The sequence below is a fragment of the Alosa alosa genome, chromosome 7, assembly GCF_017589495.1.
Source record: "Alosa alosa isolate M-15738 ecotype Scorff River chromosome 7, AALO_Geno_1.1, whole genome shotgun sequence".
Classification (NCBI taxonomy): domain Eukaryota; kingdom Metazoa; phylum Chordata; class Actinopteri; order Clupeiformes; family Clupeidae; genus Alosa; species Alosa alosa.
In genome coordinates this window covers 22,299,858-22,323,505 of record NC_063195.1, presented here as the reverse complement: position 1 = coordinate 22,323,505, position 23,648 = coordinate 22,299,858, and the positions used below count along the sequence as shown (strand labels likewise).

Below are 23,648 nucleotides of genomic sequence, written 5' to 3'. Positions count from 1 at the left end.
GCTTTGAGTCCTAAAGGCTTCAAGGACACACACACACACACACACACACACACACACACACACACACACACACACACACACACTCTGGTAAACCATGACTATGAGTTGTGTTCGCTTAAAAATCAGACTTCCTATGGGTACCTTTCATTTTCTACTTTCGTACTTTCTTAAGTTTCCATGTAAATTTGAATACTGAACTTCAAAACTATGTATTACAGTCAGATGGTAAGACAGCCAAGCTCATCCACTCCCCCAGACAGCCCTGTCCCTTGTTTGTACTGTGACTGACGTGTGGTTGCTGGTTGTTCCAGGTGAGACGGTGGAGAACCCTTGCTTCACTGGCAGACACGGCTGTGATACCAACGCCATGTGCCGACCCGGCGAGGGAACCCAGTTCACTTGCGAGTGTGCCAGCGGTTTCACCGGAGATGGACGCGCCTGTTATGGTATGGCTACCTCTAGTGTTTGTGTTTGCTTGAGGGTGGTAATGGTTATGTTTGTTTGTTAGCGAGTGTGTTTGTAAGTATGTGTTTGAGATTTGCGTGTCGTGTGTGTGTGTGTGTGTGTGTGTGTGTGTGTGTGTGTGTGAGAGAGAGAGTGTGTGTGTGTGTCTATGAGATTTGCGTGTTTGTGTGAACATTCTTCCTCCTGGTCCTAAATTGGTGAGCATAGCAGCTGTTTGCTACTTCTTCTGTGTAGGTTGTTATTGAAGTGTGGAAGTGCCCATTAAAACATATAGGACCTGACATCATGCATATCCCCCTGCAGTTTCCTCAGAAATGAGTGTGTCAGAACTGTGTGTGTGTGTGTGTGTGTGTGTGTGTGTGTGTGTGTGTGTGTGTGTGTGTGTGTGTGTGTGTGTGATTCAGAGCTGAACTAAAGTAACTCCACAAGCCACAATTACATTCCATAATATGTCCATCACAATCCAACATAATTCTGCAATTACAGTTCATATATCTGTAATAATCCCTACTATCACAGTTCGTATCTCCCTCATAATCCAACATAATGCCAAAAAGTTGTTCAAACACGCTACTTTAATACTCATGTATTGATCCCGTGAGGTTCCCCAATCCCCTGGTGTTTTTGCACCTGGTCTTGTTTCTATTCCGATCTACATTCTGTATGCACTGTCTTGTCCATGGGCGCCCAGAGCTGGTTGGTTTGTGTGTTTAAGCAGGACGTGAGCTTCCCCCTTAACACACTAATCGAATCCAACACATGAGAGAATTCCTCGGATGCAGGAAAACTAAATTCCTCGGCTACAGGAGCCGCAGAGGGAAAGGATGTCCTAGTCCAAACATCCATCGGAGAGAGGGTGTCGGCCGGGTCGTGTTTTGGGCAGACTGTAGTCGGACACAGGTTCAGGGGGAGACAGAGAGATGCTAGGGTTGGGTTGGGTTGGGTTTGGGGGTCTTCTTCCTGTACAACCAGAGGTTTTGTTTTCAGGGTCAGGGGGATAGTAACTTCCTGTAAAGGATCTAGAGAGTCGTTAATGCAAAGCAAATGTGTGTGTGAGAGAAAGAGAGAGAGAGAGAGAGAGAGAGAGGGGAGAGAGAGAGAAAGAGAGGAAAAGAAAACATTTGATCATGGTATCTGTTTATATGAGAGAGAAAGAAAGAAGTAATGGTCATCTACCACAAGAAAAGGAGAGGTGATCATGAGGAGATAGAGGAGGAAAAATGACAAAGCGAAGAGTGAAAGAGAGGAGGAGGGAGAGAGTTTTGATCATGAGATGTAGAATGATGAAAAGACCCTGTGTCTTCTGGTCTAATTATGGTGCCTGCTGGCTGTGAGCTGTGGTTGGTGGACGATTGGCTATTGTACACGAGGAGATAATATTGTTTTTTGAATTTTTTTGAACAGGGGAGGGGTCAGAATGTTCAAAAAAGCCCTCGATTTCTAATCTTCAAGAACAGTGTAGTTTCTCCCTCATTTGGAGTCTTTTGAGTTTCCTGCTCTGAAGATGAAAAGGAAATATTTCTGCTCCTTGTTCAGAGCTCCTTTAGACTTGCGATGTGATGGCAAACAAACACATACAACTCTCTTATATCTAATGATTTGATATTTCATATCTGTCTCTTTTCTCCATCTTTCATCTCTCTCTCTCTCTCTCTCTCTCTCTCTTTCTGTCCCCCTCTCTCTCCCTCTATCCTGTAGACATTGATGAGTGCAGGGAAACTCCTCAGATCTGCGGCCGCCACGCCATCTGCAGCAATCAGCCCGGAACATTCCGCTGTGAGTGCATGGACGGCTTTCAGTTTGCCAGTGATGGAAGAACCTGTGTTGGTACGTACTGTGTAATCAACGCTTAACAGTTAACACTGTGTGTTTGTGTGAGTGAGTAACTGAGAGAGAGAGAGAGAGAGAGAGAGGATATGTTGGTACGTACTGTGTAATCAACACTTACTCAACTTACGCAACTCACTTAATCAACTAACTAACATATGTTTGCCATATATTGTATTCCATGTATTCTAAGTAAACCTTATATTTGAATGTTTTGCTTTGGCAATTGAGAGAGAGAGAAAGAGGGAGAGAGAGAAGAGAGAGAGAGAGATACAGGAATCTGTCAGTATGTATGTTTCTGTTTTGTGTTGAACACAGATAAGAGCAGCATATATCTCACTGACCATTCTGCGTTTTCCTCTATCTGGTTTGTCTCTGCAACTCTTTTCTACTCCTTCTCTTTCCAACTCCCTCTCCTTCTCTTGCCCTCTAAATACACTCCTCTCTGTACTCCTCCTTCTCTCTTTTCTCTATCCCTCTCTTTCTCTAACTCCTCTCTCACTCTCTTCTTCTCTTTCCCTGTCTCTCTTCATCCTCCCTCACTCCAACTCTCTCCATCTCTTTCTCTGTCATTACACCTCTTCCCTCTCTCCCTCTCTTCATCCCCTCATCTCTCTCATTCCCTCTCTCTCTCTCTCTCTCTCTCTCTCTCCCACACATCTCTCTTTCTCTTTGTCCCTTTATATCTCTCTGTCTCGGTCTCTCTTCCTCTCTCCTCCATCTCTCTCTCTCCACCTCCATCTCTCTCTCTCTCTTCCCTCTGTCATCCATCTCTCCATCTCTCTCTCTCCTGTATGTAGAGGTGGAGCAGGCAGTGAACCACTGTCTGCGTGGTACCCATGACTGTGATCTGGCCGAGAGGGCACGCTGCAGCTACAGCGGCGGATCCAACTACATCTGCTCCTGCCTGCCTGGCTACCAAGGAGACGGACGGTCCTGCAGGGGTCAGTTGTGTGTGTGTGTGTCTGTGTGTGTGTGTGTGTGTGTGTGTGTGTGTGTGTGTGTGTGTGTGTGTGTGTGTGTGTGTGTGTGTGTGTGTGTGTGTGTTTGTGTGTGTGTGTGTGTGTGTGTGTGTGTGTGTGTGTGTGTGTGTGTGTGTTGTGTGTGTGTGTACCTTAACAAGAGAGGGTAAATGAGAGTGTGTGTAAGTGACTCTGCATGAGAGAAACCATATGCACGTGAGGGTCTCTCTGTCCCCCTATCACCAGAGAGAGAAAACACCAGGCCTCCAGCTCCGATACTCCGGGGTCGCGGGGTCATGTTGACGTTCGCCCTGAGATCGGCGTTACGGATGTCTGCTCAGGATGCAGGGATGAGCGCAGAGAGCGAACACAGTGACCCGCAGCCTAAAGAAACTATATAACATAAAACAACCTACATTTTATGACTATACAATACAAGCTCATTTACCCTCATATTTATAGCAGACAGCACATAGGATCATTGCTCTTCCCCTGTCCTCCTTAGCTCTCTTCATTATTCATTTCCTCACAAACACACATACTCTCTCTCGCGTGCGCGTGCTGTCTCTCTCTCACACACACACACACACACACACACACACACACACACACACACAAAACATAGACAGACTCACACACACACACACACACTCCTTTCATGCCCTCACACACACACACACACACACACACACACACACACACACACACACACACACACACACACACACACACACACTCAGGAAATGCCAGAGGATTTGATATCTATAGGATGTGCTGTGTAAGACCAGAGGGATATGTTATATATCTTCCCATGAGCAGACAGAGGTTGCTGTGTAAATCAGAACAGGGTTTTTACATGTCCTTTAGGAAATCATTCATCACTTTACTGCAGATTCTTTATGAGGGTTGGTCTCCGCATACACCCACATGCGCAGATACACACACGTACGCACAGACTCACTCTTCCTCTCCGACACAGAGAGATACATCAGAGTCCCCACTCCCCCATATAAACACACACACAATCACTTTCCACATACCAACCTCTCTCTTATACACACACACACACATACACACACACACACACACACACACACACACACACACACACACACACACACACACACACACACACACACACACACACACTGATATCCCAGATGCACATAATCTCTCTCTCTCTCTCTCTCTCTCTCTCTCTCTCTCTCACACACACACACACACACACTGAGACCCCATATGCACATAATCTTTCTCTCTCTCTCTCTCTCTCTCTCTCTCTCTCTCTCTCCACTCACACACACACACACACACTGATACCCCATATGCACATAATCTCTCTCTCTCTCTCTCTCTCTCTCTCTCTCTCTCTCTCTCTCTCTCTCTCACACACACACACTGGATTCCCTCCGGTGAGGAAGTGGTCTCACTGAGAACAGCCCCCCACACACACACAAAATCACTTTCTACATACCAACCTTTCTCTATACACACACACACACACACACACACACACACACAGTCCGCAGCATCAGCCTCAGACCCCTCCATTATCCTGTCCTCTTCTCCGTCTCTACCTCTTTCACCCCCTCCTCTCCTCCTCTCCTCCTCTCCTCCTTCCGTCTCTCCTCCTCTCCTCCCTCCTCTCTTTCATCCCTGCCGCCCACACACTTTCCCTGCTTTTCAAACACACATATTCCATCCAATGATGATGATGATGATGATGATGACCACATTATAACAAAACCCTCATAAATCGTCCAGTTAGCATCTGCATTGTGTCCACTCCCTTGTCCCAGAGCCCACTCTTCATCAGAACTAGTTCCAGCGTTATCTTTTTTTTGCTATTAGTGTCCATTTTGTTTGCTAAACACAGAGAATGTAGCATTCTCATGCCACAACATATTCCCCTCTCTCAGATTAGTGTCTCACAGCTGTTTATGACATGATATAAAGAGACGACATGCTGCTTTCCACAAAACCTCATTATCGTAACGTAAACGGAAGACGTAACACAATGTAACGTAAGACAGTCGACAGTCGAGGGCAGTCGTGGCCCACTGGTTAGCACTCTGGACTTGTAACCGGAGGGTTGTCGGTTCGAGCCCTGACCAGTGGGCCGCGGCTGAAGTGCCCTTGAGCAAGGCACCTAACCCCTCACTGCTCCCGGTAGCGAGCTGTTGTAGCAGGCAGCTCATTTGCCGGGATTGGTGTGCTTCACCTCACTGTGTGCTGTGTGTGTTTCACTAATTCACGGATTGGGTTAAATGCAGAGACCAAATTTCCCTCACGGGATCAAAAGAGTATATATACTTATACTTATACTTAGACCCTTCAGCTAAACAAGAACTGGAGAGAGGATTAAAATGCGTCCATGTGGGCCACAACCAGGGGTGCGTTGCCCAAAACCTTAGTTGCTAACCTGTTAGTTAGTTAGTTAGTTAGTTAGTTAGTTGCTAACCTGTTAGTTAGTTAGTTAGTTGGTTGCTAATCTGTTAGTTAGTTAGTTAGTTGCTAACCTGTTAGCAACTTAGTTGGGTGGCAATGGGAAATTGCATTAACTAACTAAGGTTTTGAGAAACGCCCCCCAGGACAGGAGTTGGGCTGCAGCTAATGATCATTTTCATAGTTGATTAGTCTGTCGATTAATTTTGTTGATTGATTGTTTAGTTGTTTGATTGAAAAAACATCCGAAAATGGTGCAAAAATTATGTTGATCAGTGTTTCCCCAAAGACCAAAGATTATGCCTTCAAATGCCTTGTTTATCCAGTTAACTGTCGTAGAAGAGTATATAAAGTTGAAAATGTTCAAGATTAAGAAGCTGCAACACTCTTAAAACGAATGTGTTGAAAACAACACAACTTGCGTTGTTTTAACACATCTCTGTGCCCAGATAGGGACAACACAGTTTGTGATTTTGTAGTTGCATTGCGTTGTGTTGTGTTGCGTTGTAGTGTTGGTTTCCTCTCCCACTCCCACTTCCTGTCTGTCATCTCATAATATAGGTTTGCAACACTGACTTATTCATTTTCTGAATGTTCTCTGCTGAAATATTCAGATATTCGATGAATGTCAGCCAGGCCGTTGCCACAGAGACGCAATCTGCTACAACACCCAGGGTTCATACACCTGCCAGTGCCGTCCAGGTTTCTATGGCGATGGCTTCCAGTGCACACCCGAATCAGGTAAGTCTCCAGCAGCTATGCACTCGGTGTGTGTGTGTGTGTGTGTGTGTGTGTGTGTGTGTGTGTGTGTGTGAGTGTGTGAGAGAGAAGAGAAAGACAGAGAAGAAGATAGAAAAATGCCCTGTGTTTTTAGAGTAGAATCACAAGAGAACCATATGATAGGAAGACCACACCAAAAAGAAAAAGATCTAAGAACAAGAAGGGGGTAGTAGAAAAGGGGAGAGGGATGAAAGAAAGAGAGTGAGGGACAGTGATATGGGTATGAAAGAAATGGATAAAGAGAGAGAGAGAGAAAGAGAGAGAGATAGAGAGAGAGGAATGAAAGAGATGCAGGGAGCAGCTGTAAGCAGGTTTGGTTACCCCAGAGAAAATGTCCACACCACAGAGAAATGACCGTCACACACACACACACACACACACACACACACACACACACACACACACACCCCACTCTGCCAAAGTAATACGCCTCCATCTGGCCACAGGAGCAAGAGTGCACAGGAACAGAATTATATTCAGTACTATTAAATACTTATAGACATTATATACTGAACACAGATGTAGATATATACAGGAGCACAGATATCACATACAGGGAGAAGAACACACACACAAGTTGGAGGCTGGAGAAGGACACAGATATTATATACTGAGATTGGTGCACTGTGAAAGACCGATTCTGAAACAGGATGAGTATAACACAGTGCAGACCTCTCTCTTCCCATCTCTGTCCTCTCCCATATCCTGTGTAGAGAGAGAGGGAGACTGCCCAACTGTCTCCCTCTCCCAAGAACTGCCCCACTGTCCACCCAGACTCTCAGTCCACTCCTCCAACTGCCCCACTGTCCACCCAGACTCTCAGTCCACTCCACCAACTGCCCCACTGTCCACACAGACTTTCAGTCCACTCCACCAACTGCCCCACTGTCCACACAGACTCTTAGTCCACTCCACCAACTGCCCCACTGTCCACACAGACTCTCAGTCCACTCCTGTAACTGCCCCTCTGTCCACTCCCTCAGCTCAGCACAGGAAACAAATACATCCAAACCCCCTGTATAAACTATCATCTCTTTGTTGGATTATGTAACCATGTTGGGGCCGTGTTAAACAAAGCCCCTGTCATATGCCCGTACAAATAGTTTACAATGTGTAGAGGTTTACATGAGCTCAGCGGTCACCTGACCAATGATTTGTCCTCTGTTAGGACATAGCGATGACAGGCTCATGGCTAGAGTCTAATTTGTAGCAGTCAGAGAAACAGGCGATCTGGATGAGAAGGGGTGTGTGTGTGTGTTTGGGGGGGGGAGTATTAGGGCTTTCCACATTGTTCTGTATGCCAGTAAGAGGAGTGTAACTAACTGTGTTAAACTAAAGAATGTCACACATACACACACAGACATGCACACACACACACAGACAAACAACACATATCACACACGTGCGGCTGATCAATTGACACCAGAGTGAAGGAACAGGTTTTTTATCACAGCGTGGTTTCGCTGGAATGTGAACTTTTGGCCCTGGTGTTACTAAGGCCATGTTGAATCAGCTTGAGGTGGAGGATCCCTCTGATGAAAAGAAAGAAAGAAAGAAAGAACGAATGAATGAAAGGAGAGAGAAAGGGAAGAAAGGAGAGGAAGACCGAAAATAAAGAGGAAGAGAGACAGAGAGAAACAGAGGAAGAAAAAAAACAAAAAACAAATTGAAGCGTGGCTGAATAAACACTAACTCATTGCATACTTAATTGCAGTTCAGTCATTACTGGGGCTTGAACAAGTATGGAGTTGATCTCTCATAGTATGCAGTATGTATACTGTTTCATCTCCTCCTCCTGGCCATGCTTAAATCCCATAAAGCACACTAATGAAACCAAAATAGTGGAGTACACATTCTACCAGTACAATGAGGATGTGGCACAGTTCGGGGACCAAAGGTGTGTCCATTGAGCACAATAAGAGCCTTACATGTATTTAATTAAGCACTCTATTGATATGGGATCACAGCTGCTCCTATTTTGACAGTGCATCAGAGGAAGTGCTTTAGGGACTCCTAGATGTCTAGGCGTTCCTGAAGCTCTTGCTGTCCTCCACAAAACATCCGTCCCTCCACCCACGCAGTCAACCACATGGACCCTGCTGTCTCCTCTCCTGTTCTGTACTCTCTTTTTTCTCTTCTCTCTCTTTCCACACCACTCTCTCTCTCTCTCTCTCTCTCTCTCTCTCTCTCTCTCTCTCAGAGGGTCTAATTTGAGGCCAGGTATCCCCTCTGTGACGGTGGCTTAATTAAAGTGTGCCTCGACTCCTGTTGAAATTCAGCCATATTTCATGCCCCCTTTTTTACAACCTCAGAAACACAGAGGCATCATTTGTGTTCCTGGGTCAGGATGTGCTGTAGGGCCAGCATTTGAGGTGTTCTCTTTCAGTGAGCGTTTCTCTGACTCTCTTATGCTCTCTTTTTTTAACTGTATGCTGCTTTATCACCTTTCCCTTGAACTTGATCATCTGTTTTAAATCCTCCTCTTCTTCTTTCTATTCCTCTTCTTCTTCCCTTTTGTGTTTTTCTTCTTTTTCTCCTTCTTCTTCTTGTAGTGTTTTCTCCTTCTTCTTCTTGTAGTGCTTCTACTTCTTCTTTTTCTTCTTATTATTTTCCTCTTCTTTTTCATTTTCTTCTTTTTCTTCTTCCTCCTCTTCTTCCTCTTCTTGTTCTTCTTCTTCTTCTCCCCTGACCACGGTCTCCTTCCCCTCTGTCCTCGTCGTCGTCTGTCCTTGTTAACAGACAGCTTCTGTCTCCGTGTCTGTGTCCTCTGTCCTTGTTAACAGACAGCTTCTGTCTCCGTGTCTGTGTCCTCTGTCGTCTGTCCTTGTTAACAGACAGCTTCTGTCTCCGTGTCTGTGTCCTCTGTCGTCTGTCCTTGTTAACAGACAGCTTCTGTCTCTGTGTCGCCCCTTCACCCCTCTGTTGTTTTATTTGTTTGTTTTGAGGTCGGACATCCTCAGCCGAAGGGCTCTTGTAGGTCTGCTCTGTGGTCTTAACAGACATACCTCCTGGAGATCAACTCCCTCCCCCTCTTTCTCTCTCTGTCTCTCTCTGGCCCTCTCTCCTTCATTCATCTTCATTCATTCACTCTTTCTCTCCCTCTCCCTTTTATATTGCTCTATCTCTCTCTCTCTTCCCCTCTCTCTCTCCTCTGTCTGTCTCTCTCTCTCTCTCCTCCTCTTTCTCTCTGTCTGTCACTCTCAAGGTCTCTTGTCCCCCCCCACCCCTCCTCTCCTTTAGCATTTCTCCAGACCACAAATTGCTTAAATATTTCCACCACCACTACCACCACCTTCCTCTCTTCTCCTCTCCCCTCCTCCTCCTCTCCTCCCCTCCTCTCCTCCCCTCCCCTCCTCTCCTCTCCCCTCCCCTCCTCACCCCTTCCTTCCCCTCCTCTCCCCTCAAACCCACAGTCACTCATAGAAGCCTGTGGCTCACAGACAGATTCAGCACATAAACGCTGCAGACGTTACGTGGCTGAGCTCAAGCACCCATTCCTGTCTTGTTTTGTCCACACCAAAGCCAGATACATTGACATGGACCCAGACGGCACACAGCTGCTAGGCATGTTATAATAGGAGATCTGTTCTGGTTTCTGTTGTTAGACGTATAATGCACATATGCACTTATTTATCATGTGGGTGATGGGCCATGATGAGTAATGCATCTTGACTTAATTTTCTTGTAGAATAAGCCTCAAATTAGTCACTTTGATATACATACATATAGGCATTATGTACTATACACTACAGTATGTATTGCATTATTACAAGTGCAGTATATACATATAATTCAACTTGTTTATGTTAAATATGAGTGAAAACTACAGTCTAAAAATACATACTGGAAATGTAGTATGCATTCTACTTTGTTTATTTCACATCTGCTTATTCTTGAGCCCCCCTCTACTTTGCAACATATAAACCACATGCCATTGAACACATGTACTGTGCTGTATTCATGTGGTCAGACATTGGCAACTACACCCTGAAGACATATACATATACATATACATATACATACTAATATGTACATTTTCCATACAATTCTCCTCCTCTCAGAGCGTGAGAAGACTGCCTGTGAGAGGCACAGAGAGAGAGCCCAGACCGCCTCGGCCAACACCGGTGGCTACTTCTTCTTCCGGCCGCGGCCTGCCGTGGGACAGTTTGTCCCCTCCTGCGACCAGTACGGTGCCTACGAGACCCATGCAGTGCCACGGCAGCCTGGGCCAGTGCTGGTGTGTGGACCGCGAGGGACAGGAGATCACCGGCACCAGGACTGGACCGGGCAGTAGACCCAGCTGTAAGCGCTGACAGAGACACACACACGCACACACACACTCATCACACACACACACACACACACACACACACACACACACACACACACACACACACACACACACACACACACACACACAAACATACACACACACAAATACTGCTTAACTCAATGGTTGGTTTCATGTTCACCGTCCTCCCTGACTACCTGATGAATTTACCTGTGAGCTATATGTTCCAAACTCAGTAATTATTATAGCCAGAGTCCCTCATTATGTCAATTGGGCCCTGATACAAACTGCAGAGCCTGCATTTAGCCACGAGAGCCCTTTCATTGTCCTTAACCAATCCCACAGTTGTCTTTCTCTCCATTTCTAACCAATCACGTCTCTTTGTCCCTCCATTCCTAACCAATCACCTCCAACCCCCCTGCAGGTATTGACCAGGGTGTGCCCCCGACCCCGGTGGGCCCCACCCCTCGTCCAGACGTCAGCCCCTGACCCGGGCACATGCTGTTTGCACTCATGAGCCGCGTCCCCTCCACAAACATATCAGGGCGGGGCCAAGACCCTGCTCCCATGTCCTAGACACACACACACACACACACACACACACACACACACACACACACACACACACACACACACACAGACACACTGATATAAACACAGGTGCACCTGCTTGCACACGCTCCACACAGATACAGACATGCCTATGACACACATCGATACGTACACACATTTGCATACACAGGCCAAGATGTACAGACTTACACATTGCCAGTCATGACATCATCTCTAAAGTTTATTTCACTCTGTTTCCTCTCATCATCTACCCTCTCCACATCCCTCTCTCCCTTGCCATTCCACAGCATTTTTACCTGAATCTCTCTTTCTCTCTCTCTCTCTCTCTCTCTCTCTCTCTCTCTCTCTCTCTCTCTCTCTCTCTCTCTCTCTCTCTCTCTCTCTGGACACCCTTGAATGATCTCCTTGTTCTATCCCTCTCTTCCTGTGTGCCCCTGGTGTCTTTTGTCCTCCATTCAGTCTCGCCCTCTCTCCCTCCATCTCTGATTTCCAGCTCGGGTGCGTGGCAAACAGCTAAGCCTTAAATTCCACGGGCGTCCACGGGCCGTGTCAGGTTTTGTTGTTGTTGTCTTCCTTCCTTCCTTTCTTTCTTTCTTTCTTTCTGTCTTCTTCCTTCCTTTCTTTCTTTCTTTCTTTCTTTCTGTCTTCCTTCCTTCCTTTCTTCCTTCCTTTCTTTCTTTCTGTCTTCCTTCCTTCCTTCCTTCCTTCCTTTCTTTATTTCTGTCTTCCTTCCTTCCTTCCTTTCTTTCTTTCTGTCTTCTTTGCTGCCTCTCTTTCTTCTCTCTGACTCTTTCCATCTGTTCTCCTCTCATCTTCCTTTCTTTCGGGTTACAGCTTCTCTCTGACTTTTCCATCCTGGCACCATGGCAACAAGAATGGGGGATTTTCACCCTCCTCGCACCCCACTTTTCACTGAAGCCCTTTCTTTATGTGGACTCTCTGACAAGGGATGGATGGATAGATAGAAAGAGAAGGGTGATAGACAAAGTGATAGAGAGGAAGTTAGTAGATTAATGTGGACATGACAAACAGACCGATATAGATAGAGCATGTGATGGGATTAAGGAAGAGAGACAGCAAGCAATGAGATGTTAAAGGGTAGAGAGAGAAAGAGAGAACATGCAAAAAGACAAAGAGCAAGAGACAAAGAGGGAAAAAGCCGGACACAGACATCCAATAGTGAGACAGAGCGAGAGAGAGAGAGAGAGAGAGAGAGAGAGCACTGACTCTGACGTCTTGAGTTCCTCACCCATCTCATCTTTTGTGGTGGCACATCACGCATTCCTGATGGACAGGCCACCCCTTATGCCACTCCAGCCCCTGTGTAAGTGCTAAGTGCCCCCCTGTCCCCTGCTCCTTACCCCATCCTCTGTCCAGCACCAGGGCCCCTCGGCCCCTCTCTCCTGCCCTGTCCAGAGCTGAGGGCCCCCTGGCCTCTCCCCTGCCCCAGGCCTGGGAACAAACAAAGGCTGGGGTTGTTGTTCAGTGGGAGGACGTGGGAAACGGCCTGGGGATTTCTGGGTGGCATGCCGATGATGATGCCTAACTTTGATTAAATTTGTGTGTGAGAGTGTGTGTGTGTGTCTGTCTTTTTCTCAGTATGTGAAGGGGAGAATGTATGGGTGTGGGTGGTGTGTCTGTGTGCCCATGCATGTATGTGTGTGTGTGTGTGTGTGTGTGTGTGTGTGTGTGTGTGTGTGTGTGTGTGTGTGTGTGTGTGTGTGTGTGTGTGTGTGTGTGTGTGTGTGTGTGAATGTGTGTGTGTGCATTTGTGTGTGTGTGTGTATCCATGTCACACACACACACACACACACACACACACACACACACACACGTTGTCCTGCAATTATGTGTATGGGTGTAAAGTCCTCCTTTTCAGCAACCATGACTCATTAGTCAATTACTACTAACACTAGAATCCAATTAGTCATGATGTTTCATATTACTGAAAACACCACAAAGACATTCAAAAAATTAAGTGATTTACACCCATGTAAATCCCCTGACGCTGTGCTACAGACAGTTTTTACCCAGGACCTTATGGAGGTAATTAGTCTGTAGGCAAAGCCTCGCCACACCAAACTAACCCCAAATCAGCTCATTTTAAAGGCTCTGAGTTCACTACAGAGCGAGTAAACAACCAAATAGACGCATCGGCCTTGCCAGTATGTATGGATGTGGGCTTCAAGAATCCTCCATTTTGTGATGCTGATCTCTGGGATTGGGTGGTCCTTGCTGCTCTCTGTGACTTAGGGGATATGGCAAAGGGCCCTTGGTTTCTGAAAGTGCTGTTCATAGCTGTCTGAAAGAGAGAGAGAGAGAGAGAGAGAAGAGTGGGAGGGGGTGGCTGGAGAATGTGTCTCTCTATCATTTACATCTCTCTCTATCGTCTACTACACTTAAGAGCACCGGAGAGATATGTGATAGTCTCGGTCATTCTACAGCAGAGTTGGGAAACACATACCTGACTTTTCAGAAAAGTCTGAGTTTAAATATGCGGTGCTGTTATTCAGGGTAACGTGGCCAATTGTTCTTACCCCTAACTGATAATGGACGATGGTGTTTTGTTTTCTAACGTTGCCCTCCATTTTGTGGTGTCCTTGTCCAGGATAAGGTGGTGATTGCTCTGGCCTACGACTGTGTGGACAAGATGGTGTACTGGTCAGACATCACCCAGCCGGCCATCAGCAGAGTTCCTGTGCAGGGAGGACAGCCCTCCACCCTTGTCACGGCTGGTGAGTTACCACTGACCCCAGATCAGGTTATAAAGCACTCCTCGCCATGCTAGAGATGTAGGACTACTAACAAGAGTGTACTTATCAAATAGGTTGTGCTTGTTTAATACTTGTGGTTGTGCATTGTTTGTGAATTTGGCTTGTGCCCAAAAAAATATTCAGAGCTGTGCTTGGTCTGCGCATTTTAATATTGATTAGAATGTAATGGAATTGTTTTATTTAATTTAGTTACTGTCATGGAATATGATTGCTCTCCCCTGACTATCTGTCTGTCTGTCTGTCTCTCTCTCTGTCTCTCTCTCTCTCTCTCTCGTTCTCTCCATCCCTCACTCTCTCCTTCATTAACCTGAGATACTGCTCTATTGTTCCCCTCAGACCTAGGGAGTCCTGACAGTAATGCCAGACATGATGTCCCCCTGTGTCTCTGTTAACCCCTTCATCTCTGAACTCTGTTCCTCTCCCCTCGTTCCCCCATCCAGATCTGGGAAGCCCCGAGGGTATTGCTATAGACCATCTTTCTCGCCTGATGTTCTGGACCGACTCTATGATGGACCGCATTGAGGTGTCCAAGCTGGACGGCAGTCACCGCCGCGTGCTCTTCGACGAGGACCTAGTCAACCCTCGACCCATCGTTGCTGATCCCATTAATGGGTACAATACTATATATCTGTTATAACGCATTAATAAATGACCTATTGCTGTGTCATTACATCTTATGATTGTATCATCTTCCAGCATTGTTTTAGTAATATGTGTGAAAGTGTGTTGTAAAATGCATGTTGGACCATTGTAATAACTATTGTAATGTTAGTGGATAATGGGAGTTTATGCTTTGTGTAGTGTTGTGCTTTTTTGTATTGTGGATTTATTCTCACTTGGAGAGCGGCGAGTAACCCACCAGTTCATCTCACCCTCTCATTCTCCCGTCTAGACGTCTCTACTGGTCCGACTGGAACAGGGACGGTCCCAAAGTGGAGATGGCCAATATGGACGGCACAGACAGGAGTGCCCTGGTGTCCGTGGACCTGGGCCTGCCCAACGGGCTGACCTTTGACCCCCAGACCAGGCAGCTGTGCTGGGCTGATGCCGGTGAGGATCTGGTCCCCATGCCAACATGTTTTTATTGTTATTTGTTAGGTGTATGGTTGAGTACTCTCTCTCTCTCTCCCTCTCTCAGGCACCCGTAAAGTGGAGTGCATTGACCCTTACACCCGTCAGAGGAGGAAGATAGTGGAGGGCATCCAGTACCCGTTTGCTGTGGTGCACTATGGGAGCAACCTCTTCTACACCGACTGGAGGAGGTACAGTTCCCATGAGGACTCAGCTTTTACAGACCAACATACTTTCAGGCCAATCAATCCTGGTTCTTATTATTCAGATTGCATTGAAATTGTTCCTCTACTCTATCTTGACACCACATAATTTGATTAATTGATTAGCACAAAGTGTGACAAATTGATTACTTATATTTGTGGGAGTTTTTCATGGTTACTATAGGTTATTGGTTTACCCTGCAGGAATTCTATTTGACCCCAACGGAATGCAGTTAGATACGTTACATCTGACCTTTGCCTAATATTTACCCTACTTTAGGAGTGCTCTTTTAACAGCTTGGTCAATATCTGCCGAATGGTTTATGGCCTGTTTAACTCTCAAGGTTAATTGCATGTGACTGTTTATGTAGAGTAGTCAGACACAGCTGTGAGGTCTGTGAGTGGAATGCGGATGGTTGCAAGCGTGCCATACGTTACACATGCTAACGCTAGCAGTGCATTCCTTCACGTAGCTCTTCAGAGTGATAAGGGTGTGTGTGTGTGTTTAGTTGTGTGGGAGTGCTTAGACGTCTGTGCTGTGTTGAATCATCTCTAGGGAAGCCGTGGTTGCCGTGGACAGGCGGTCCGAGAAGGAGGTGGACTTCTTCTTGCCGTTGAGGCGCTCGCGGACCTATGGCATCACCACCACACACCCGCAGTGTCTACCAGGTGAGACACACACACACACACACACACACACACACACACACACACACACACACACACACACACACATTCTAACAACTGTGCCTGCCAAGTAACACACACACACACTAACACACACACACTTACTGTCACATTAGCCACCAGGTAACACACACTCACTCACCCCCCATTGTGCCTGCCAGGAGACACACATACTCACTTACACCCCCAGAGTGGTCAATAGGTGTCACACACACACACACACACACAGGCGCACACACACACACACACACACACACCTCCGACATTTAACCCACCAGTGGACAATGTGAAATAATTCAAGAGGAGTTGGGGAGGGAGAGTGAGGGACAGAGAGAAACAGTCTGCGAAAACAGACAAAAGCAACAACAATAAAAAATGCTGTTTACTAGTCTCGATAAACAGTAACATTGTTTTGTGGTTATGCAAAGTGAAGCAACAATAATGATGCATTACTGAGGAGAGTGTTACAAACACTTCATTAGTTCTGTTAGTTCTCTTAGTTATTGGCCTGAAGTATGAAAATCTGCCGAGGCAGCTTCCTGCTCTGTGCACCCAGCCAGTCCCAGTAGTGGACTTGTATTACACTCGTATGGAGAATTAGTTACCGCTCAATTATCATCGGCTTAGTGGCAGATCACATGCCAGGAAAGAACACAAACCTCAAGTTATTCTCCCTCAAAATACCGTATCTAACGCATGTTTTCTAGTTGCTTAATGCTTATAGACTCGTTTTTGTCCATGCTATGACATTTGGCTCTGTTTATGAAAAACACATTTCAGTATGGACTTGCTATGGTGTTTTAAAAAACGTGTGAAAGTGAGCTGTTTAATTTAAAACGAAAGAAACAACAAACAACATCCATCTCTCAGTTATAGAGTGCTAACATACACCTAAGAAAATGCTGTAGTTTAGTGCAGCCTAAACTGATTCAGCATACAAACTCTTTCAGGAGCTGCTTTCTATTAATATATTCCACGTCAGCTCTTTTTCATTGCTATTTCTCTTTTTCATTGCTATTTCAATGTGGAGCTGTGTTATTGTACAACAATATATCCACAATATATCATTATGTGCTGTTTATCAATATACAGTATGATCTTTCAACAAAGCTGTGATTCCGTGTCTGTGAGTCTGATTACTGTGTACGTACTCTCAGCCTCTGTGTGAGTGCTGCATGCCTCAGCACCAGAACTTTCCACTGGGGAGCTGCTGAGGCCTCAGACCTGGTCATGGTCCTGGCCATGCTGTGTTTAACATGCCTGTGTGTATGTGTGTGTTTGTGTGTGTGTGTGTGTGTGTGTGTGTGTGTGTGTGTGTGTGTGTGGAGCTGCACGGCTGTACTTCTATACAGTACATACGTCAGGGCCCAGGGAATGTACCCAGCACAAAACAGCACAGCTGACTTTCTCTCTCTCTTTCTCTCTCTCTCTCTCTCTCTCTCTCTCTCTCTCTCTCTCTCTCTCTCTCTCTCTCTCTCTCTCCTGCTGCGGGTTCATCTCTGTTGCTGTCCTCTGCACCGGTACAGTCTGGATGCAGTTTGTTAGGCCTGGTGGAATGCCTCACCCCACACATTCCCACACTCCCACACACACATCTGTGCTCGGGACTAGATTGATCATGTCTGGCCTTACCTCCTCCCCCCTGAAATTATGAGATGCCTTTGGTGATTGGTTAATTGAGACTGATCATACAGTAATGATTAGTAGTTCATTAGGATGTAGTTTAAATTTGGTTGTGAAATTGTTTGGGTGTCTCCACCATGATATTGATAGGAAACTATCCACATTGCACGCTATCTCTATCCACATTGATGCAGAAATATCCGACTTCTGAGTTGTCTGGAAAGTAGCAGTAGTTTTATTCCGAGTTGTCTGGAGTAGTAGTTCTGATGTGCCTCTGATGTACTGCAATCAGGACCATCCTTGATCATCTGAATGCTTCTGATTAAGCTCATCAAGTGCTGATTTAAACCTGCTGTGTGTTAGTGTGTGTGTGTGTGTGTGTGTGTGTGTGTGTGTGTGTGTGTGTGTGTGTGTGTGTGTGTGTGTGTGTGTGTGTGTGTGTGTGTGTGTGTGTGTGTGAGTATCTCCCCTCCAAATAGGTCATTCTACAGTGCAGACTCTGCATTCATGTGGTGCCTTCTTATCCGTGTGTAACAGCTGGAATGTGCCAGCTGTGAGAATCTCAGATAGCTGCACTATCAGCGCTTATGCAAGAGGAGAACCAGGCAGGCTAAAAACTCCCCAAAGATTAATATCAGCGCTATGTAGCAATATGTAGCTATGAAGAATCTTTTAGTTTTAAATAACCATTTGGGATCATTCTCGATAATGTTAAATGGCTCTGTGTAGAATTGGATGGGTTCTGATCATGGGAAATGGTTCTGCCTGGAACCAGATGGTTCTTGATCACGCAAAATGGTTCTGACTAAATTCTTATGGTTCTTGCTCTAAATTAGCCTGGGTGTTCCCATGCTGCCTTGCGCGCGATTTGATTTACGCTGCTAAGGCATCCTGGAGACAATGGAGCAAATTTTCGCCTGAGATAGGGGACCAATCACAGAACAAGGGGGAAAGCAAGACGATGATGAGCTATGCACGGACGCATTTGATAGACATCCGTGGCACCCAATAAACGGATCTGGGCATTTTTTTCAAATACGAGAAAATTAACGTTTGGTTCCCAGACCATGTCTCATTGAGAAGTGGTGGCGCTAGCCAGGCTAGCGCTAAATGCTAAAGGTAACACTTCACATTCCAGTATGTGTTTGGTGGTGGGTTATTAACCAAGCCCAATGATTGGTTGACGTATTTGCCTCCACCAATTACAGCTCTGATTGCTGGGATGTCTCTCTGTCATGCTAAATGATAATGCTAACTCTGCTGTGTCCCCCTCAGGTGCTAACTACTGCTCAGGGAACAACGGTGGATGCTCACACTTGTGCCTGCCGCGACCCGGCGGCCGCACCTGCGGTTGCCCTGACAACGCCAGGGAGGGCACCTGCGTGCAAAGACAACACCCGTGAGGACAGGGATCATCGCCACGGCAACTATGAGTTCCCGAAAACCAAACAAAAGAAAACAACAACAACAACAACAACATCATAAAGAAAAACAAGGGGGAGGGAATTGTAGGGAGAGGGAGGGAGGAGTCACAGGTGTGCTTCATGACAAACTGTTGGTGCAAGGAGTGGAAAAGGAGGCGTGCAGTTGAGGAGAGAGCAAGAGAGAGGCAGATGGAGAGAGAAAAAGAGGGAGGGAATGAGAGCATGAGAGAGAAAGAGATAGAGGCAGAGAAAGAGAGAGAGAGAGAGAGAGAGAGAGAGAGAGCTGAGTCACAGTGCACTGTAGTAACCCAGAATGCCACTGAAAGCCAGTAATGGACTGCAGTGCCACTATCTTCAGGGAGGGGAGAGGAGAGGGGGATTATGGGTAATCATGTGTGGGTGGGTAACGGGAGGGCTTTGAGAGTTTTTTACCTTATTATATGTTTTGTTTTGTTTTTTAACCAAAGAAATATTTTGCAACTATTTTCCAATCCAATGTGTTTTAATGTAAAATCACACAGTAATTGCTTTGTTTGTTTGTTTTTTTATCATTGTAAATAAATACCTAAGAATATATAGACACTATTATCTTTTTAAAAACATATACTGGGTCACTGTGGTGCTCTGGCATATAGTTCCTCATGTTAGGTTTCTCACGGTTCTTAATGGTTTACGTAAGGGAGTCCTCGGAGATGCGTTCGGGGGTCTTTTTGGGGCCCCAGTGGGGCCCGCTGTACATCTGGTGAACACCTCGACCGGGGGCGCGTTTTTTGGCTCACGTGTAGCATGACCTCATCCCTCACACACTCATACAAACATACACACACACACACACACACACACACATAAACACTCATCCACACACACTTAGGGCATGGAGCCTAGTGTTCGTATGTTATGCTAGTCTGACATAGATGTGCTTTGTGTACAGCTGTGGAGTGAAAGAGAGGAGGAAGAGAGAGAGAGAAAGAAAGGAGAAGAGAAGCACAGACTATAGGCTACATTGGAATGAAATGAACACAAACAGGTCCTTGGGGGAAGGTGAAGACATACACATTCTGTACAGCTGTCTCATTAAAACACGTGTTTTGTAAGAAACGGTCTTCTGCTGCTTTGTGTCTCCGGGTCTTTTCAGCGTGCAACATGATGTACACAAACAAGCCCAAGTCCAAAATGGCGGAAGTTGTCACCTCTCCTGCACAGACCACTGTCATTGCACAGGTTTTAAGTTCAACTCTGAAATGTGATATGAAATCGCTACCTCTATGAACGTGGGTATTTTATACTGGCTGAATAATGCTATAGCTACACTAAACTCTTTGCCAGCAGTGATCACTCCCACACTGCTCTGAAATTTGAAGACATTTTGTGCCTTTTTTGAAAAGTTTACCTATTGTAATAACATAGTCCATACTGTATAAGAATGGTAATGGGAAACAAGAATAGATGTGCGCAACTTTTGAACTGTATGCCCGATTTTCAAAAAGGAAAAAATGAAGTACTGTTGAAATCCTTGGATCTTCAACTGTCTGCTTCTTTTGGTAACCAAGCGCACTTTCGCAGTTTTGCGGAAGTACAGTCACAGTTTGATAGAATTGGAAAATACTTAGCCTACGCATATTTCAGCCATACATAAAAGGCCTACCTCATTGGTAAGTTATATTACAGAATGCATAATATGTTAATATGGATAATATGCTGTACTCCCAACTGGTCACAATCTGTCCTGTTATTGTGCTTGTACTGGAAAGCTGCATGTTGGGCCCTATACATATTAGGCTCAGTTTGCTTCTCCAGTTGAGGCAGCTGCACTCAGCTGTTTGTAAAAGCCCTCTTCCTCCTCCTCTCCCAGCTGCTGGTCCTCCGCTTGGTACGACCTCATCGCAACAATAAATAAGGCTTTGCGTCGCTGTGAGCTTGCACAATGCAAAACAGGCATCAATAAGAGGAGTGCAGGTGCAAGTGGGACAATCATGATGTCCTCTAAAAATACTTTTTGTCTTTATTTTGTTCCTTTTTGTCTCTAAGTAATAAAGAATGTCTTCGGTTGATAGTGAGTAAGGGTATGTACCCCCCTAACCCTGTGCAGACTCTGAGGTCTTGATAATTGATCATCTTGATAAATAATTTAAAGATAACAGAGAGACCTCACAACTAGCCTACTACAGAAGTCAGAAAAGCAAAGTCCACCCTATTTAGGCCATTCTTACATAGGCCTACTGACTACATTTGGGCAGTTTTGTTCTCTCTTTATTGTGATATAATAAACTATAAACTTCAACAATGTTTATTCCTTCTGGAGTTAACAATGAACTTAGATTAATGTAGAACTTGAATAGTGATTATGTGGCCTTAGTACACCCAGTGATACCCTTAGTACCATCAAAGAGTAGCCAATAGCGATGTGGTCAGGATACACACCGGTATACCGTAGTCCGACTTACCGGTGACCGCATCGTGGTCCGCCTGATCACAGAATTTATAGTTTACCCACCTCTCTTTTTACAACTACATCCCTGCTCACAAGCAATATTATAAATGAGTGCTGTGGTTGCCTGCAGTACACAGAGTACTATTACGCTCACTACCAGGCTCTGAGCGGTTATTTTAAATTAGACACGAAGCGAGTTTGGCTTTACCTAAAAATCTTGTATTTATTGTCTCCAAGTATCCACAGATGAGCAACGTGCTGTGTGTAGACATAGTGAAACGGCACCTACATGTATGGGTCAGCCAACATGACTGCAGTCAACTTTGTTAATTACAGTGTTTTACAGACTTGATGCGAGTTACAAATTTGGCACTTTCCTCTGGGAATGCTGCCAGTCCCCCCCCCAACCTAACCACAATTTGATGGTATCCAGACATCAAAGCACTGAGCTAGAGTAGCTCGCCAGATGTCTCTGGTCGCCTTTTCTGCTTCGCAATGGGAACTGCGTCTCATACAGGACGAACCTCTTAGGGTCCTGCTTTACTTTCAAACCAAAACATTATCTGAGATTTAAAGTTGCACTTACAGAAGTCAGATTGCAGATACAGAAGTCAAAAAAGTTATGGTCTACTGAGAAACAGACTACCTACCTACATGGTAGCCCCATTAGGCCTGGTCAGGAGTTGGGCTTGTAGTCACTAGTCAGTTATGCTTTAACATAATACTTTTTATCAGATTCTGCTTGACTGAATCAAAATGTCATTTTATATATGAAATGTATAAGAGGTGCTGATGTCTTTGCTGGAACCTATCCGGTCTTATGCAACTCGCGCTCAGTCTAGTGAGCATGGGACGCCACCTAGTGTTCGACTCAGTTAATTCATCTCTGGACACTTGGTAAGATTTGACACATTTATTTACAAAGAATGAATGGCTTAGCAAGGCATTTTAAAACTCTCCACAGTCTCCTTTACAGTGCTTCCATAACGATGACATCTAAGTGTAATGATTGTTTATATTACATGACACAGAAAGGTAAACACTGCATTCTCTCCATATATATCCACAGTATGAGACATTACAGTACACACTCTCATGGTGCTGCACAAGGACAGGTTAAAGACTGTACCCTTCAGCTGAACTATAAGCGGTTGAGATTTGAGCTCCACCAGAACCACAATCGTCCCCGAGAGACGTCCTATCACGTGCAAGTGCAACCAACCGGTGGGAAGCTCATCTTTAGGGTGTTTGTAACTATGGTACCAAAGAGGTTTCCAAGGTGATTTCCTACTCGGTGAGTCAGTTAAGAGACTCACTGTGTGCCCCTGTCCTCACACCTGATTGGTTGAGACATCCCACCGGTGCACTGTCATAAAAGGGGGCGAAGGGAAGTACCTCTGTGTTGGCGCGGCGCGAGCAGTGTTGTTCTACGTATTCTACACCAACAGTGTGTGGAGAAGTGAGTGCGTACACTGATCTTTGTAGAGACTAAGACACTAAACAGAGAAAGCAGGAGTGAGAGACAAAGGTGATTCTCCCGAACGAGCCGTTTGGTGGCCGAAGGTTGGGGGAGCCAGTGACGGACACGAGGGTCGTCTGTGGGGGGTCAGTCAGTCAGGTCAGTCAGGACCAACGCACCAGAACGCTGTCCCCATCCTCTACGGAGTAGAACTGCAGGGTCTTCATGTCGTTCTCTATCTCAATCTCTGTGCCCTCAATCTGTGAGAGATGGAGAGAGAGAGAGAGAAAGCAGATAAAGAGAGAGAGAGAGAGAGCTTATAGAAATAAGCATTCTCTATACTCTGTGTGTTAGTCAACAATGACCTTTGACCTCTGAACTCAGTGTGGCTTACCCGCAGGGGTTAAAGTGTGTGTGGGAGGGGGGGAAGGGGTGGAACGCAGTTCCCCACCTCAGATATATTCTTATAGATATATTCTTTCATACCAACGATATAGTGTGATAATATTGTTAAAATAAATGGTGAGTTAATTTTTACCCCTGTTAATTTGTGTTCATTTACACCCTTTGTACAAATCAATATAGGGGCTATTTTGACTGACAGAGGTGACTAAGAAACTAGCCATTCTTGTC

At 45.6% G+C, this 23,648-nt stretch overlaps 2 protein-coding genes across 2 annotated transcripts in view; one reads left to right on the top strand and one right to left on the bottom strand.

Annotated features, from left to right (window-relative positions):
* LOC125298209 (nidogen-1-like) overlaps window positions 1–20,223 on the top strand; it is a 39,596-nt gene extending 19,373 nt beyond the window's left edge. The window contains 13 exon segments of the mRNA XM_048248911.1: window positions 312–446; window positions 2,164–2,292; window positions 3,093–3,247; window positions 6,314–6,440; window positions 10,541–10,683; window positions 10,685–10,781; window positions 11,195–11,345; window positions 13,945–14,078; window positions 14,558–14,729; window positions 15,010–15,167; window positions 15,256–15,379; window positions 15,948–16,060; window positions 18,977–20,223. Of these exon segments, the coding sequence (XP_048104868.1) occupies window positions 312–446; window positions 2,164–2,292; window positions 3,093–3,247; window positions 6,314–6,440; window positions 10,541–10,683; window positions 10,685–10,781; window positions 11,195–11,345; window positions 13,945–14,078; window positions 14,558–14,729; window positions 15,010–15,167; window positions 15,256–15,379; window positions 15,948–16,060; window positions 18,977–19,104 (1,766 nt within the window). The 3' untranslated portion in view covers window positions 19,105–20,223.
* Window positions 20,224–22,454: 2,231 nt separating this feature from the next.
* The window catches only part of tbce (tubulin folding cofactor E), a gene marked incomplete in the record, with an annotated part of 8,139 nt that continues 6,945 nt past the window's right edge, over window positions 22,455–23,648 (bottom strand). The window contains 1 exon segment of the mRNA XM_048249371.1: window positions 22,455–23,275. Coding sequence (XP_048105328.1) covers window positions 23,180–23,275 — 96 coding nt within the window.